The sequence below is a fragment of the Pyrgilauda ruficollis genome, unplaced genomic scaffold (assembly GCF_017590135.1).
Source record: "Pyrgilauda ruficollis isolate IOZ18807 unplaced genomic scaffold, ASM1759013v1 scaffold59, whole genome shotgun sequence".
NCBI lineage: Eukaryota > Metazoa > Chordata > Aves > Passeriformes > Passeridae > Pyrgilauda > Pyrgilauda ruficollis.
In genome coordinates this window covers 3143854-3159339 of record NW_024527599.1, presented here as the reverse complement: position 1 = coordinate 3159339, position 15486 = coordinate 3143854, and the positions used below count along the sequence as shown (strand labels likewise).

Here is a 15486-nt window from a genome sequence, read left to right as displayed (position 1 = left end):
TTTTAATTTAAATTTTGATCCTTTGACTTTTTTGTCTTCTCTGAGCTCTGCTTGCCACTATCTTTTTTCACAGTCCAGGATGCCTTTTAAGTCTTTAAGCAGATCTCTTTTCATCCTGAACTTCCCCATCTGACCTGAGCCATGGTCCTGGCTGTGGCTTTTCCCAGAGTGCCCCCACAGCTCCTCCTTTTTGCAGAGGAGTGGAGTCCATCAGGGTAACCCCTCTCCTGAGGTCTCCAAGTCAGCTGGAGCCCAGCTGAAGGAAGCCTTGGCACTGCTCCTTGGGACAAACACCTTTTCAATAGGCTTTTGTGCACGGCAGGCTCCCCCCTCCTCGCTGCCTGAAAGCCAGCCGAGTGCCAGTGGGGCTGCTGAGTCTTGTTGCAGTCCTTGTGCCAATCATTCCCATTGTTTCTTTGTGTCCCTTTCACATTTTCCATGGCCTGAACTCTTGTCCACAATGCAGCCCACAGACCAGGGCTGTGTGTGACACAGTATCTCCTTCTTGGGAATGTGAGATCAGCCCCAGCTTTCAAAACAAGTGATGCCATAAATGAACTGAGCTGCATTGATTCCTGTAGGTTCCTCAAAATCCTCTCCCTGTTGTTCATCTTCTTTTATGGTCGAGTGCTGTTTGGGTTTGGGATCTGGCTGGGTTATGTGACTTCCAGAAAACACTTGGGATTTGAGACTAGGCAGACATTTAAGCAGAGACTGAGGATTGTGGCTGAAAACTTGAAGTTCTGTGAGTGTGGTGTGTCAGCTAAAAGGACATTTATTGACCAGCTGCATCATTTGGTGGACTCTTGAAACCAAATACTGCACAGTTTATCTTCCAAACCAAAGTCCTCTTTCCCCAGGCTCTGCTGGGTGCTTTTGGAAGCACAAAGGGCTGCTCCCCAGGGCAGGGCAGCCTGTCTGATTGCTGTTAATTGATTCCAAGAGGGGAGTGAGGGCTATAAGGAGTGAGGGTAGGGGGGAATCTTGAGCTCAGCTTCTCAATAAAACACCTTTTGCTGCTGTAACTACAGATTAGAGGCCCCCCAGCACTGCTCACCTCCCAGTTCCTCTGGAGTTCCATTGCTTTCCCATAAATAGCTCCCTTTATTGTTTCTTAGTGATTGAATTAAAATAGAAAACACTGCCAGCTCCCAGGCGTGGGGAGCACGGGGTATTCCTCTGTCTCACTCGAGATCCCACACTTCCCTGAAATCCTCGTGTCTCACCCAGCTGAGACTCTGCAATGCTAAAAAAGCCCTCAGCTTTGTTCCCTGTCCCCAGCTGGCCAAAAGATGTCCCTGACAAGGACCAAGAGGGACTCTCTCCCAGGATGCTGCAAAGGTTTATCCCCACTGACCGCTGGGATCACTGGGAGCTGGGATATTTGCTCCCAGTGTGTGCTGCCAAGTACAAGCAGCACTGTTGTGACATGAAAACCCTCTGGGCTGATGGGTGAGAATTTTACAAGCTCTGGAGAATCCATCCACCTCCCTGCTGGTGCTGGGAGGGTGCAGCCTGGGTGGGTGCATGCAGCACCGTTTCCCCAGGCACAATGTAATGCTCCATGCTGACAGCTCAGGCTTTTCCTCTGATTGCAGCACTGTTAATCCTTATCCAAATTCCCTTGGGCTTGCACAGAGCTCCATCCTGCCTGCAAGGATGCTGACAGGATAACGGGGAGCATTTCCATCAGGCAACGGTCCTGTGAGGAGCATTCCTGCTTCTACCCATGTTTATTTCAATGCAAACCCAGCTTTTCTTGCACCACGTGGAAGGGCCCTGTCAAGCCCAGCCTGTTTTTCCTTCTCATGTTGCCTCCTGCACACAAGTTTTAGCAGTTGCTCATGTCATTCTTCTCCACAGCGGGGTGTTTACTGCCAAAATTTGTGCTACAGCTTGTGAAATGTTCCTGCTGAGCCACAGCCCAGGACGTGTTAGTGAAGCCAACTGACCACAGAAGCCAAGCTTGGTGTTGGGGGCAGTCGTGGTTCTGCACAATCTGAGGCCAAAAGGCACTCCCAGCTTCGGAGGGCCGTGTTGATGTGGGAAAATGGGATTAAACTTTGCAGGAAAAGGTGCCAGCCCTGTGTGCCAAGGAGGTGCAGCAGGCATGGCTTCAGTGGGGTACAGCTGCAGCCGAGGAGCTTTAGCAGTGAAGGCTCTGGGTAAATCGTGTCACGAGAGGCAGCGTGTAACAACCCGCACACAATTTTTAAATAATCACCGTGCTTTTCCCAGAACGAGTTGTGGCAGGTCTATTTTTAACCGGAATGTGCCCAACCTTGCCCGAGCTCCTTTCTCCGCGTTTTTTCTGGCTCGCTTCCCACGCCACGACTCTATCAAGGTTAACTGGACCGTCCTGCCGGGCTCCTCCTGCCTCCCCCAAAGCAGCACCAGCCCGGTTCTGCTCGCCCTCCGTGGCAGGGCAGGGCAGGGCCACCCTCGGGCGCCGCTGCCCCGCTCTTTCCCCGCTCCCTGCCCCGATAAGGCTCCGCAGGGACTCTGCCCTCCGCCCCCAGAGCAGCCCCACGCCCCGGCAGCGTTTCACAACCGGCCCGGCAGCGCCAGACCCGCTGCCACCCGCGGAGCCCGCGGAGCACGGCAGGAGCATCCCCGAGCGCGGGCCAAGGTAGCGGCGGTACGGCGGGGACACGTCCTTCACCCTGCCCTGCTTCCTCCTCCTCCTCTCTCCCACCGGGACCACCGGGCAGGGAGGGGGAGCGGCTGCCCCGCGGCCTCGCCCGTTCCGCTTCCGTCATGTGAGCGGAAAGAGGAAGCGGCTGCGGCGGCGGCGACCCCGGTGGGCGGCGGGGCCGCGGGGGCGGAGGGTCCTGCCCGGGGCGGAGGACACCGGCCGGGGGGAGAACCGGCGGCTCGCAGGCTTCGTGCCGCAGCCGCTGCCACGGTTGTCATTGCCTCACGCTCGGGGGTCCCCGCGGTTCCCCGGGGGATAGAGGGGGGTCCCCATCCCGCCGGCTCATCGCCGGGTGTCGCTCGGTACCGCGGCGCGCTCCGCCCCGCCGGGAGCAGCCCCCGCTTCCTCTGTGGCATCCCCACGCTGCCACCAACGCCCTGCGCTGCTTCTCAAACTTTTCTAACTCGGGAGTTACGTAAGGCTTCAGGGAGATGCGGCGGAATTAGGGACGAGCGGCGGAGGGCTCGCTGCCCGGCGATGGGGCGGGGGGAGCGGCGGGAGGGCGCCCGGGGCTTGTGGGGACAAGCCGGGCTGTGCGGCCCGGGCAGGGCCCTGTGGTGAGCTGGGGGTGGCCGGTGTCTCCTCAGTGCTGAGCAGCCATGGAGAAGATGCAGCAGATCGTGGGGCGGGCCAGGGCCGCCTTCAGGTCGGGCCGGAGCCGCCCGCTGGAGTTCAGGATCCAGCAGCTGAAGGCCCTGGAGAGGATGGTGCAGGAGAAGGAGAAGGAGATCCTGGCAGCCCTCAAGGCCGATCTCAACAAGGTCTGGGTCGGGGAGTTTCTCTCATCAGCTGTGCAGGGACAATGGTTGGCCCTGAAGGGAAAGTGGGAAGGGCAGGGGCTGCCTTTGCTGTGTTAAATGACTTTTGCTCTTGTTCCCCTTGGCCTTGTCCCAGTGTGGCCTGCAAAGTTCTGCTGCCAGCATTTCTGAGGAGTTAGTCTAAGGCAGAACTGCAAAGGCAGTCCTGGCTGTCAGGTTTTGGGTTCTGCCTCACACACCCAGACCAGCCGTCTTTGGCCAGGGATCCTTTGTCACTGCCAGTGACAGACACTTTGAAGCAGCAGAGCTGTGATGGTGGCTGTGGGACGTGGGTGCCTTTTCCATCCCTTCCCCAAACTCCCTGTTGTTTCAGTGTGGGCACAACGCCTACAGCCATGAAATCCTGGGCGTGCTGAGTGAGCTGGCCCTCACCATGGAGAAGCTGCCATCCTGGGCAGCCCCCCAGCCCGTGAAGAAGAACCTGCTGACCATGAGGGACGAGGCCTACATCGGCTACGAGCCCCTGGGCGTGGTGCTGATCATCGGGGCCTGGAACTACCCCTTTGCGCTGGTGATGCAGCCCCTGATCGGGGCCATCGCAGCAGGTGGGGACCCAGCAGGGCCTTGCTGGGGTGGTGGCTGGGTGTGGGGACAGGATTGAGGGCTCAGTGTCCGAGCTGTGTGTGGCCTGCAGGTAATGCCGTGGTGGTGAAGCCGTCGGAGGTGAGCGAGAACACGGCTCGGCTGGTGGCTGAGCTCCTCCCACAGTACCTGGACAAGGTGAGTGTGGCCCTTTGCGTGACATGACTGTCTGGCTCTGTCCTGCTTCCAAAGGGCTCCTGCAGGTTTAAGCCAAATCCATTGCCTGCTCCCTTCAAAGGAGCATAAGCAGGAGGCACTGAAAGGGTTGAGTTGCGGTTAGAGTCCAAAGGTACATTGACAAATTCTCCCTGTGTTTGTGTATGAGCTTACATAACGCTGCTGCAGTGTGACTGCCTTTTTGACACCCATGACCATATGGAGAGGTGTGCATGTACTTCCCACAGCAGGGGCTGCTCTTTTGGAGCTGTGCTGGGGATGCCCTTAGGTCAGCACAGGTTTTGTGGGATGCTGGCGGTGCTTGGCTCTTCCTGAGAACTGGGCACTCTGTGTTCCATGGCAGCATGTCCTGGGTTTTCATGTCCTGCTGAACTGCACTCATAGGAGGAGGTGTTGTTCCTCCTCCTCTTGCCTGGCAGTTCTGTCATCCCTTGCACTGTGTCGCAGAGACAGGCTGTTGCTGTCAGTGCACAGGGCCCTGTGGAGTTTGCTCCAGGGAATTAGCGCCTTCTCTAGGTGGGAGGCAGGAGGAGGGGAAGGAGGCAGCCCTTGGGAGAGCCTGGCAGTCATATGTGCCCTGAGTCTTCCTGTGTGGGAACAGCTCCACAGCCAGACTCAGCCCTGGCCTCAGCCTTCGTTTCTTTTAGTTCATGTGGCACAAAGTGGGAAACGAATCTTCATTTCAGGGGAAGGAGCAGAGCATATCTCTGATACCACTATATTTTGTCCCTATCATGAAGTAGGACACAAATAAGTCTGCCCTCTGGCAGATGCAGAGATGCTGCCTTGATGTGCTTTGAATCAAGGTGACCCTCAGGCCCTTGTTTGCCCTGCAGGATCTGTATGCTGTGGTCACTGGAGGAGTTCCTGAGACAACCGAGCTGCTGACCCAGAGATTTGATCACATCCTCTACACTGGCAACACTGCAGTGGGCAAAATTGTGATGGCAGCAGCTGCCAAGCACCTGACCCCTGTCACCCTGGAGCTGGGGGGGAAGAGCCCCTGCTACATCGACAAGGACTGTGACCTGGCTGTCGCCTGCAGGTCAGGTTCTTGCATGGGGCATCAGCAGCAGGGCAGAGGGACATCTCTGGGCCAGCATTCCCAGCTCAGGTGCTGGCAGCTGGGCTGAGGGGTGGGGAAGGGACTGACCATGGAGCAAGCATGTCCCTTTCTCCTTGTCACAGGCGGATAACGTGGGGCAAGTACATGAACTGTGGGCAAACCTGCATCGCCCCAGACTACATCCTGTGTGACCCATCCATCCAGAGCAAGGTGGTGGAGAACATCAAGGCGACTCTGAAGGTGAGGGGGGAGTCCCTCATGCTGTGGAGATTGTCCCAGCTGTGATTTCCTGGAGCTGTGGCTGTTGGAAGATGTGCTGAGCACTTTTGTTTCTGCTGTTCCCTTTGTCAGGAATTCTATGGGGAGGACGTGAAGTCATCTCCAGACTATGAAAGGATCATCAACCAGTGTCACTTCAAGAGGGTCAAGAGCCTGCTGGAAGGGCAGAAGATCGCTCATGGGGGAGAGACTGATGAGGCCTCCTGCTTCATAGGTGCTCCAGGCAGCTGCTGTGGAGGGGAGGTGGTGGTGGGTGCTTTGTGGGGTCTGTTTGTCTGTGCCTCACTTGGGCTACGTTGAACAGCCCAAGGTGCTGTGCTGGGCCAGGTCTGTGTCCTGCTCATGCTGTTCTCATTCTCCCATTTGCCTCAGCACCAACCATCCTCACGGATGTTTCCCCGGAGTCCAAGGTGATGGAGGAGGAAATCTTTGGACCAGTGCTGCCCATTGTGACTGTGAAGAGCGTGGAGGAAGCCATTGAGTTCATCAACCTTCGGGAGAAGCCTCTTGCCCTGTATGTCTTCTCCAACAACAAGCAGGTGGGTCTGGGCTGTGCCAGAGCAGCTGACCATTGTTGAAATGTAGCTCCCTTCCCAGTATGCTTAGTTACATGGTCTGGTCTCTTCTTTGAGCCTTTTTAATATTTTGGTTTTATTTATTTTCTTTTTTTAGTTAATCAAGAGAGTCATCTCAGAAACCTCCAGTGGTGGTGTGACTGGAAATGATGTCATTATGCATTTCTTCCTGTCAACTTTGCCTTTTGGTGGTGTTGGTAAGTTACTGGAGCTCCTTAAGAGTTGGGGCTTAATACACAGTGTGCCCCAGAGAACAACTCATGGTTTGTGTCTGGGTATCCCTGTGATTCCTACAGCTCCAGAGTCTCTGTGCAGCAGATCTTCATAATAATTATAATTTCTGTGAGTGCAATAGGACAGGGGCCAGGAGGGAAAAACCTTTGGGTGTATTTTTGGAAAAACTGAAGCATTTAGTGCAGCCTGCTGGGAAATGTGCATTAAAACCATTAGCTGCAATCAGAGTGGCTGGTATAAATGAGGTGAGGAAGAAGAGGGTTGGCGTACAGATGGACACCTTAGAGACTGAGAAGTGCTGCAGGGGAAGGCTCAGTTGTCCTCAGGAGGGCAGAGTTTAGGCTGGCTGAGCCTGAGGAGTGAGCTGCCTGGCTGTGTCCCTCAGGCCACAGCGGGATGGGCGCCTACCACGGCAAGCACAGCTTTGAGACCTTCTCCCACCGCCGCGCCTGCCTGATCAAGGACCTCAAGATGGAGAGCACCAACAAAATGCGGTACCCACCTGGCAGCCAGAAGAAGGTGGACTGGGCCAAGTTCTTCCTCCTGAAGCGGTTTAACAAGGCCAGAATTGGGCTCTTTGTCCTGGCCCTGCTGGGGGTTGTGGCAGCGGTGATGATTAAGGTGAGTTTTGGGTCTTTGCTGTCTATGGCAGTGCATGTGCAATTTACTTGACCTGTTCTTTGCAACTGCAGCCCTTTTATAAAGCCTGGCCTCTTTTTCTGTCTTGAGGTTTATAATATCTGTCCCACCTTAAATTCTTACCTTCTCACTCTTGCAAGCCGTCTGTAGAATAGGAATATCCCCGGAGAGATCTCCAGGCTGCTGTACTCCTTGTTGCTCTTCCCTGGTAGGTGACACCCGTGGGATGCTCCCTCCAGAGGCAGAAGTTGGTAGTTTTGGACTGGTTAGGCGTGGTTTCCATTCCACGGCTTCCTTCAGCAGCGTTTGAGCTGCCTCACAGCCCAGAGAGCTGCAGTCTGTGCCGTGGCACCCTGGGGGAGGGAAGCTGTGTCCCAAAGCGGGAGTCTGTGACAAAGTTTTATTCCTCCTTGCCCATTGCAGCCCCTGTCTGACCTCAGCTCAATTATTCCCATTTCCTCCCTTGTTTCCAGCGGGGTAGTGCGGAAGGGTGGGATGTCCTCTCCTCTCTGCAGGAGGCAGAGGCTTGCAGGAGGCTCAGGATGCCTCCTGAGCTGGAGAAGCAAGATCTGAATCTCTTAAGTGTGATCACTGCTGGTTGTCCATGTCTGACAAACCAGACACTGCATGTGCCTTCACTGACTGCTCCGTGGGCTTTACTGAGCTTAAGGGAGCAGCTCCTGAGGGCACAGGAGGAGGCAGGGTGGATCAGGACTCTGCCCTTCAGTCTGTGTAGTTGCTGCTGCAAGGAGGCACTCAGGAGCCCAACATCCATGGGGAAATAACCTGCTCACATAACCCAGGAGGAGATGTAAGAGCCAAGAACTGGCTCAGGCCTCGAGGCAGCAGCCAGGGAGGCAGGCCCAGTGTAGGGCAATGAGGGGGGAAACTCACGGCGTCTTGAAATCATTTGGGTTTCTCAGAGCCACCAGTCTGTGCTGAAGAGAAAAGCCCTCTTGGTTGTGCTGGCTGTGCAGAGGCTGGGCTGGCCCAGTGGGTGGTAAGGAGGAGCAGGTTTCAGAGCACTGCTGTGGCTGTCAAAGTGAGGTAGGAGCCTTTTTCTTCTCCTGTGTGTAGACCTAGTTTGAGATTGGGAAAAGCTTTATAGATGAGTGAATGTGGGGCTGAGCCAGAGCACGATGTTTTCCCTGGCATCTGAGATAACCAGTGCATGCTGAGGGGCAGGAGAGCTGCACGTTGGGGAACCCCCTGCCTGAAGGGGCTTTGCTTCAGGCTGTTCTAGAAGGGGAATTGGTTTTGTCTCAGCAAATCCTTCACAGGACGTTGGTGTTGTGTTTTGCTTTCACAGGTGGTTAACTGATGAAGAGAGGAGAAGGCACCATGTGCACGTCATACTCTGGGTGCTGGCTTTGTGTCTGTTTCCTTAAGCTGGGAAGTCATTCTTTTCTTTTGTTCTGGGTGATTTCAGTGAGCTGTCGAGCACACAGAGTAGCCTTAGAGAGGCACTAACCACGAGAAGGCTCAGATTCCTGTTTACTTAAAAGCCATGCTGGAACAAAGGGACCAGTGGGGACAAGCTCTCCGAAGGAGGACTGCAGAGCAAGGAGTTCCAGTCCCTACCTCCACCCCGTGCCATGCAGAGCTTCCAGGGACACACAGTGTCCTGCACCAAACCACTCACCTTCCTTCACTGACCAACAGGAGCTGAAGCTTCAGCAATCCTTGGGTTGACAGTGTTTTCCCTGCAGTTTTGGGGATGTTCTGAACACACAACCTCTTGGTGACAAGCCTGAGACAGGCTGTGCTGCCCGATGCATTTGGCCAAGAGTGGTGGCTGTGAACAAACCCAGTGAGGTTCCCCTTGCTATTTAATTGAGGTGAAACATTCTCACATCTCTGCAATCCAGAATCATCCCCAGCTGGTCAGGGGCTGCTTGCTGGGTTCTGTGTTTCATCATGTGCCTTTAACAGTTATTTAGCAGTTAGAAAATTCCAAAGGTGATGCCTGTGCTGCCTGTATTGTGCTGATGAGTATCTCATGTTGGAGCAAAAGAACTTCCAGGCCTGTTCAGAGAAGTAGAAATTACAAATACCTTGTGGATTAGCCCAGTCCCACACAGCCACTTGCTTTTTCCCTGTGGGATGGGAAAGAGAATTGGAAGAAAGTGAGAAAACTTGTTTGTTGAGATAAAAATAGTTTAATAGGTGAAGTGAAAACTGGGCTTGCAGGCAGATCAAAGCAAATTAAGGAATTTGTTCATTAATTCCCCTCATCAGGCAGGTGTTCAGCCATCCCCAGAAGAGCAGGGCGTCATCACACCTGGTGGTGACTTGGGAAGACAAACACCACAACTCCCAGTGTCACAAACCCAAAACAACACCATCCTTCTATGAAGAAACTTAACACGAAAATTAACTTAATCCCAGCCAAAGCCAGTACAAAGCTGTTACTGTCAGGTTCCTCCAAGAGAAAACAATTACTGGAAGGTGTGTGTGCTCCTTCGTGTTTGAGCTTCTCAGAATTCTATAATCTTGCACTGGGGGATTATGTGGGGCTTGTTCTAGCTTGGGGAAAGGATGCTGAAGGAATTGAAGGTGAAAGAGCCTTAGAACTATTAATGTTAAAGCGAACTGAAAAATTATTACTAAATGCAATTAATAGAGAGTAGAAAATTATATTTACTGTGCAATAAGTGGGATTTCTTCATGTCTGGTGAAAATCCATGTGCTAAGCCTTTTTGATGATACACTTTGCAAGCCACTAAATAAACACTGAGAATTTAAATAATAAACCGAGTGTGGTAAGTCCTTGCAGTCTCCTGAGGAATCCTGCTCTGCTGGTCCCAGCTCTGGCCATGGCTTGGCTGAATGGCACACAGGTGTTGTGAGGTGTCCCTGGCACCCTAGCAAGGATCCCCCAGAGCTCTGTTGGGCACTGAAAACACTCCTGGAGCCAGGCAGGGAGTGAGGTGAGCCAGTAGAGGAGCTGGCCTGTTTCCCCCTCTCAAATCCATGCTGGATTTCCTGCCACCTGCCTGCTTGGGGTCTTTAGATCCCGAGCCTGAGCGTTGCTTCCCGACAGCAGCTGTGGCACGTGGGCCAGCGTGGGCAAAGCCACATGGTCTCTGCCATCCCACGCCAGGGCTGAGTCACTGCCCTGGCTGGGAGCAGCCACCCAGGGCACCACAGCCCAGGACAGCGTTGGGTAAAGGGCATCTCATACCCAGCAAGAGCCTTGGGCCAGGGCCAGCTCTCCCGTGGGAGGAGATCACCCCTGGCCATGGCAGGGGAAGGGCTTGTGCCTGCTTGCACTCCCCACAGGAGGCTGGTGGAGAGAGAAGCTTCTCTGAAGGTAACTTGCTTTTTTCCTTCGTTTTTTAATGAGTCACTTGCTTTCTCAGGCTGTGTCACGCAGCTGTGGCAGTGGGTTGGGAAGGGCAGGATTTAATCGTCGTAAGGGGATCTCGGTGTCTTGGTTGGTTGGGCAGGGAAGAAGGACCAGATCTCTGGTCCTGACTAAAGAGTGAAATGCTGCTCCTGGGAAGCAGGGTGAAATATTTGCAGTGTTTCGTTGTGTTTCTGTGAAGATGTGTGAGGGCCTCAGGGTTATGGGTGCAGGCAGGCTCCGGGCACACAGCTCTGTTCCCAGCTGACTGCCCACCCAGGCCACGGTCATCTCTGTGTTTTGGCTCCTTGGGAACATCCCTGTGAGCAGAGGGTGGTGTGGCTGGTGGGTTTGAGTCTTGGAGAAAGCACCCTCAGAAGAGGATCAATCAGCAAACCCCAGATTGCTCTGAGAGGTGCCCTGTGCCGGTGGAACAGGGCTTGGGTGCTGTGAGCCCTCAGCACTCAGCTTGAGAGTGGGAGCTCCTCACAAGAAGGACAACATCCCCCAGCCACGCTCGGGGTGGGACACTCATGGAGGTGTTCCCAGGGCTCAGCAGCCCTCCATGGCCCTGTGGTGAGCTGGGGGTGGCCGGTGTCTCCTCAGTGCTGAGCAGCCATGGAGAAGATGCAGCAGATCGTGGGGCGGGCCAGGGCCGCCTTCAGGTCGGGCCGGAGCCGCCCGCTGGAGTTCAGGATCCAGCAGCTGAAGGCCCTGGAGAGGATGGTGCAGGAGAAGGAGAAGGAGATCATGGCAGCCCTCAAGGCCGATCTCAACAAGGTCTGTGTTGTCAGGGGGTCCCTCCCTTTTGCTGTGCAGGACAGTGGGTAACCCTGAGCAAAGCAGGCAGGCCAAGGGCTGCCTCTGCAGTGACAAATGGTTTTTGTTGTGTCCCCCACCGTGGAATTGCATGACTCTGACTCCCCAGGGTGCCGTGGTGGCTGTGGGACGTGGGTGCCTTTTCCATCCCTTCCCCAAACTCCCTGTTGTTACAGAGTGGGCCCAACGCCTACACCCAAGAGATCCTGGGAGTGCAGAGTGAGCTGGCCCTCACCATGGAGAAGCTGCCATCCTGGGCAGCCCCTCATCGTGTCAAAAAGGACCTGCTGACCCTGAGGGACGAGGCCTACATCGGCTACGAGCCCCTGGGCGTGGTGCTGATCATCGGGGCCTGGAACTACCCCTTTGCGCTGGTGATGCAGCCCCTGATCGGGGCCATTGCAGCAGGTGGGGACCCAGCAGGGCCTTGCTGGGGTGGTGGCTGGGTGTGGGGACAGGATTGAGGGCTCAGTGTCCGAGCTGTGTGTGGCCTGCAGGTAATGCCGTGGTGGTGAAGCCGTCGGAGGTGAGCGAGAACACGGCTCGGCTGGTGGCTGAGCTCCTCCCACAGTACCTGGACAAGGTGAGTGTGGCCCCAGGTTGGTCCCCTCATTTCTCTGTGCCACAGTTATGAGCTGGGTTGTGGTGACCCTCACACTCCTGTCCTGCAGGATCTGTATGCTGTGGTCACTGGAGGAGTTCCTGAGACAACCGAGCTGCTGACCCAGAGATTTGATCACATCCTCTACACTGGCAACTCTGCAGTGGGCAAAATTGTGATGGCAGCAGCTGCCAAGCTCCTGACCCCGGTCGCCCTGGAGCTGGGGGGGAAGAGCCCCTGCTACATCGACAAGGACTGTGACCTGGCTGTCGCCTGCAGGTCAGGTTCTTGCATGGGGCATCAGCAGCAGGGCAGAGGGACATCTCTGGGCCAGCATTCCCAGCTCAGGTGCTGGCAGCTGGGCTGAGGGGTGGGGAAGGGACTGACCATGGAGCAAGCATGTCCCTTTCTCCTTGTCACAGGCGGATAACGTGGGGCAAGTACATGAACTGTGGGCAAACCTGCATCGCCCCAGACTACATCCTGTGTGACCCATCCATCCAGAGCAAGGTGGTGGAGAACATCAAGGCGACTCTGAAGGTGAGGGAGGAGTCCCTCGTGCTGTGGAGATTGTCGCAGCTGTGATTTCCTGGAGCTGTGGCTGTTGGAAGATGTGCTGAGCACTTTTGTTTCTGCTGTTCCCTTTGTCAGGAATTCTATGGGGAGGACGTGAAGTTGTCTCCAGACTATGAAAGGATCATCAACCAGTGTCACTTCAAGAGGATCCTGGGCTTACTGGAAGGGCAGAAGATCGCTTATGGGGGAGAGACTGATGAGGCCTCCTGCTTCATAGGTGCTCCAGGCAGCTGCTGTGGAGGGGAGGTGGTGGTGGGTGCTTTGTGGGGTCTGTTTGTCTGTGCCTCACTTGGGCTACGTTGAACAGCCCAAGGTGCTGTGCTGGGCCAGGTCTGTGTCCTGCTCATGCTGTTCTCATTCTCCCATTTGCCTCAGCACCAACCATCCTCACGGATGTTTCCCCGGAGTCCAAGGTGATGGAGGAGGAAATCTTTGGACCAGTGCTGCCCATTGTGACTGTGAAGAGCGTGGAGGAAGCCATTGAGTTCATCAACCTTCGGGAGAAGCCTCTTGCCCTGTATGTCTTCTCCAACAACAAGCAGGTGGGTCTGGGCTGTGCTCCCTCCTGGAAGTGTCTCTGCACAGCTGGATCCTGACCATGGCTGATCCCAGACACAGCATTTTGCAGGGTCTGTGGCAGTTCCTTTTCCATGTAAATTGCAGCGTTTGGGGGTCATGAGAGTCCCCAGAGCTGCTGGAAGCTCCCAGTCTCCTGCTGAAGAGTTCTAGGTTTGTACATCTCCACCACACAGGTGGCTGCTGCTTCCTGCCCTGTCTCCTGCCCCCGTTTCCTGGCTCTGTTGTGCCAGCTCAGGAATTCAGGTCAGGGCTTTGCCCTGCAACAACAGCCCCAGGCATTTTGGGTGGGAGGGCTGAGGAGCACCTTGGCCTGAAGCCTTTTCATTTTGTGGCTGTTCCAACTGGGCAGATCCTATGCTTAAGTGGTGTAACTGGCCTCTCTCATGGAACAAGGCACAGCCTGTGCCCCCCACAAAGGGGGATGGAAGCATCACCTTGAACCCTCCCTGCTGTGGTACATGGTGCTGTGTCTCCTCCTGATTTGTCTGTGCCATTGTGTGTAGCTGATCAGACGGGTGATAGCAGAGACCTCCAGCGGTGGCATGACAGCCAACGATGTCATCATGCACTCCGTGCTCCCCGAGCTGCCCTTCGGCGGTGTGGGTGAGTCCCTGCTCCAGCCCACACACCTGCATTCGATCAGCAGCAGCCTCTGACCCCACCCAGGAGCTGTCTGCCCGTTTGGCAATTCCAGCTGCATTTCCCGTTAGTGTAATTTTCTGGTGTGGGTGGGTTGCTTTGTAAAAAGGCTCATTGGTGTTTTGGTTGTTAGGCCTCTCAGTGAGAGAGGAAAACCCCCAGGCTCACACAATTGAGCTCTGGTTCTCCTGTGCTGGGGTGTGGGATGAATTTGTCCATGTTGAGATTCCACAGCTGCTGTCAGGCTCCTGTAGCAGGGATCACCCGGCTGTGGGCACAGGGCTGAAGTCTTGGGTGTTGCTAAGTGTCCTCCTCATGTCCCACTCCTTGAAATCATAGGCTCAGCTCCTCCTGTCCCCAAACCCTGTGAAAATTCTGTGGGAAAAGCAAGGGCTGACCCTGGGAGGAGATAATTGGGGTCATTAACTTTTTAAGGGTGGGTTCACACAGGCAGCTCAAGGGAGGTCCTGGCTGATTTCTGCAAAGTTAAAAAAGCTGCTCTTTGCTCCTCTGCCCTGAGGAGGAGCATGACCAAGCTTTCCCTGTGTCCTGGGGGCTGCCAAACTGAGTGTGAGAGAGGCAGGTGTCCCTGTGCCTGGTGTGAGCTGCCTGGCTGTGTCCCTCAGGCCACAGCGGGATGGGCGCCTACCACGGCAGGCACAGCTTCGAGACCTTCTCCCACCACCGTGCCTGCCTGATCAAGGACCTGAGGTGGGACGTTGTGAACAAGCTGAGGTACCCACCTGGCAGTGTGGAGACGATGAATTTGGCCAAGATTTTCCTGCTGAAGCAGTGTAACAGGAGCAGAGTGGGACAGTTCATCTCGGCCCTGCTGGCGGCTGTGAAAGCCGTGGTGGCAAAGGTGAGTTTGGGGCTCTGCTGTCCCTGTGGGTGTGTGCTCCCAGCTCTGTCCCCTGAGCCCCTCCTAACCCTTCATCACCCTGTTCCTCTGAGCTCTGCTCCCTCCCTGGAGGACTCATCCCTGTTTCTGTGCCTTTCCAGGTGTTGTGCCCCCACTGAGAGGGGTGGTGGGCAGCCAGCCCTTGGACCCACTGCTCCCTCCCTGCAGTCCTACTGCTGAACTTTTCCTTGCTGCAATTTCATTTCCTCCAAGGTAGCCAATACACTGAAGAGGTAGAAGATAAAAAAAATGCACCCAAAGCAGAGACACCCCAAGTTAAAGGCTCCAGCTCCTGCTGAAACAGGAATCTATCCAGACCTAGTCAGTGGATCATGCCTGATCAGTGAGTGGCAGAGGGAAGGAAACAGCATCCACCCTGCTTTGTAAACAGTAGCTCCTCTAAAAACTCCTGGGAACGTGGGAGTGTTTGTCACAAGGGTATCTAAACAAAGCCAGTCGTTACTGAGCCTGTTATCTCTGTAACGCCTCACCTGATCCCCAGAGAAAGCTGCTCATCACAGCGATAAGCCTGGGAAATGAGGGTCTCCTGCAGGGAACAGTCCGGGCTGGTTGTCCCCAGAGCAGAGGAAAGGAGCCTTGAAGAACCTGCAGCATCTCGTCCTTGAAGGGCCTCATGACTGAACGGGTGATGCTCCTTGCAGGGAAACCACCTTTAGCCATCCAAGGTGTGGCAAAATCCACCTGAGCTGTGGCCATGCTGTCCCAAGGACTTGAGAAGTGCCAGAGACTGTTGTGCTGCTGTATTTGGAGCTACTGGGGCAAAGAGAGGAGCACTGCTGCAACTGGAGTCCCAGGTCTCGGGCACCCTTGGCCAGAGTGGCAGAGCAGCCACAGCCACCTCCTCTGTAACTGAATTTTAGGGGTTTGTTAATTTATTGATAGTCTTTTACCTCCAAACTTTTAACTGAGAGCTGCCCTTGACCCTTGCTGAATAAAGCC

General features: G+C 55.1%; 2 protein-coding genes across 8 annotated transcripts; both read left to right on the top strand.

Annotated features, from left to right (window-relative positions):
- Positions 1–2360: 2360 nt before the first annotated feature.
- Positions 2361–9818, top strand: LOC121361616 (aldehyde dehydrogenase family 3 member A2-like). 7 transcript variants are annotated; one of them, XM_041482478.1, is made up of 12 exons: positions 2361–2629; positions 3283–3456; positions 3827–4058; positions 4148–4233; positions 5109–5317; positions 5461–5578; positions 5690–5831; positions 5990–6156; positions 6290–6389; positions 6812–7047; positions 7989–8112; positions 8375–9818. In XM_041482478.1, exons 2-11 carry the CDS (start codon positions 3295–3297, stop codon positions 8067–8069), a joined length of 1533 nt encoding a protein of 510 aa, XP_041338412.1. In that variant the 5' UTR covers positions 2361–2629; positions 3283–3294; the 3' UTR covers positions 8070–8112; positions 8375–9818. The 7 variants fall into 7 exon arrangements, with proteins under 7 accessions (XP_041338412.1, XP_041338413.1, XP_041338414.1 ...); XM_041482479.1 differs by lacking the exon at positions 2361–2629 and adding an exon at positions 2774–2800; XM_041482480.1 differs by lacking the exon at positions 2361–2629 and adding an exon at positions 2807–3110 and having other exon boundaries at positions 8495–9818.
- On the top strand, positions 3168–15478 carry LOC121361618 (aldehyde dehydrogenase family 3 member A2-like). Its single transcript, XM_041482485.1, has 11 exons — positions 3168–3252; positions 10988–11191; positions 11407–11638; positions 11728–11813; positions 11902–12110; positions 12254–12371; positions 12483–12624; positions 12783–12949; positions 13490–13589; positions 14252–14487; positions 14628–15478. Exons 2-11 carry the CDS (start codon positions 11030–11032, stop codon positions 14643–14645), a joined length of 1470 nt encoding a protein of 489 aa, XP_041338419.1. The 5' UTR covers positions 3168–3252; positions 10988–11029; the 3' UTR covers positions 14646–15478.
- The last annotated feature ends 8 nt before the right edge of the window (positions 15479–15486 follow it).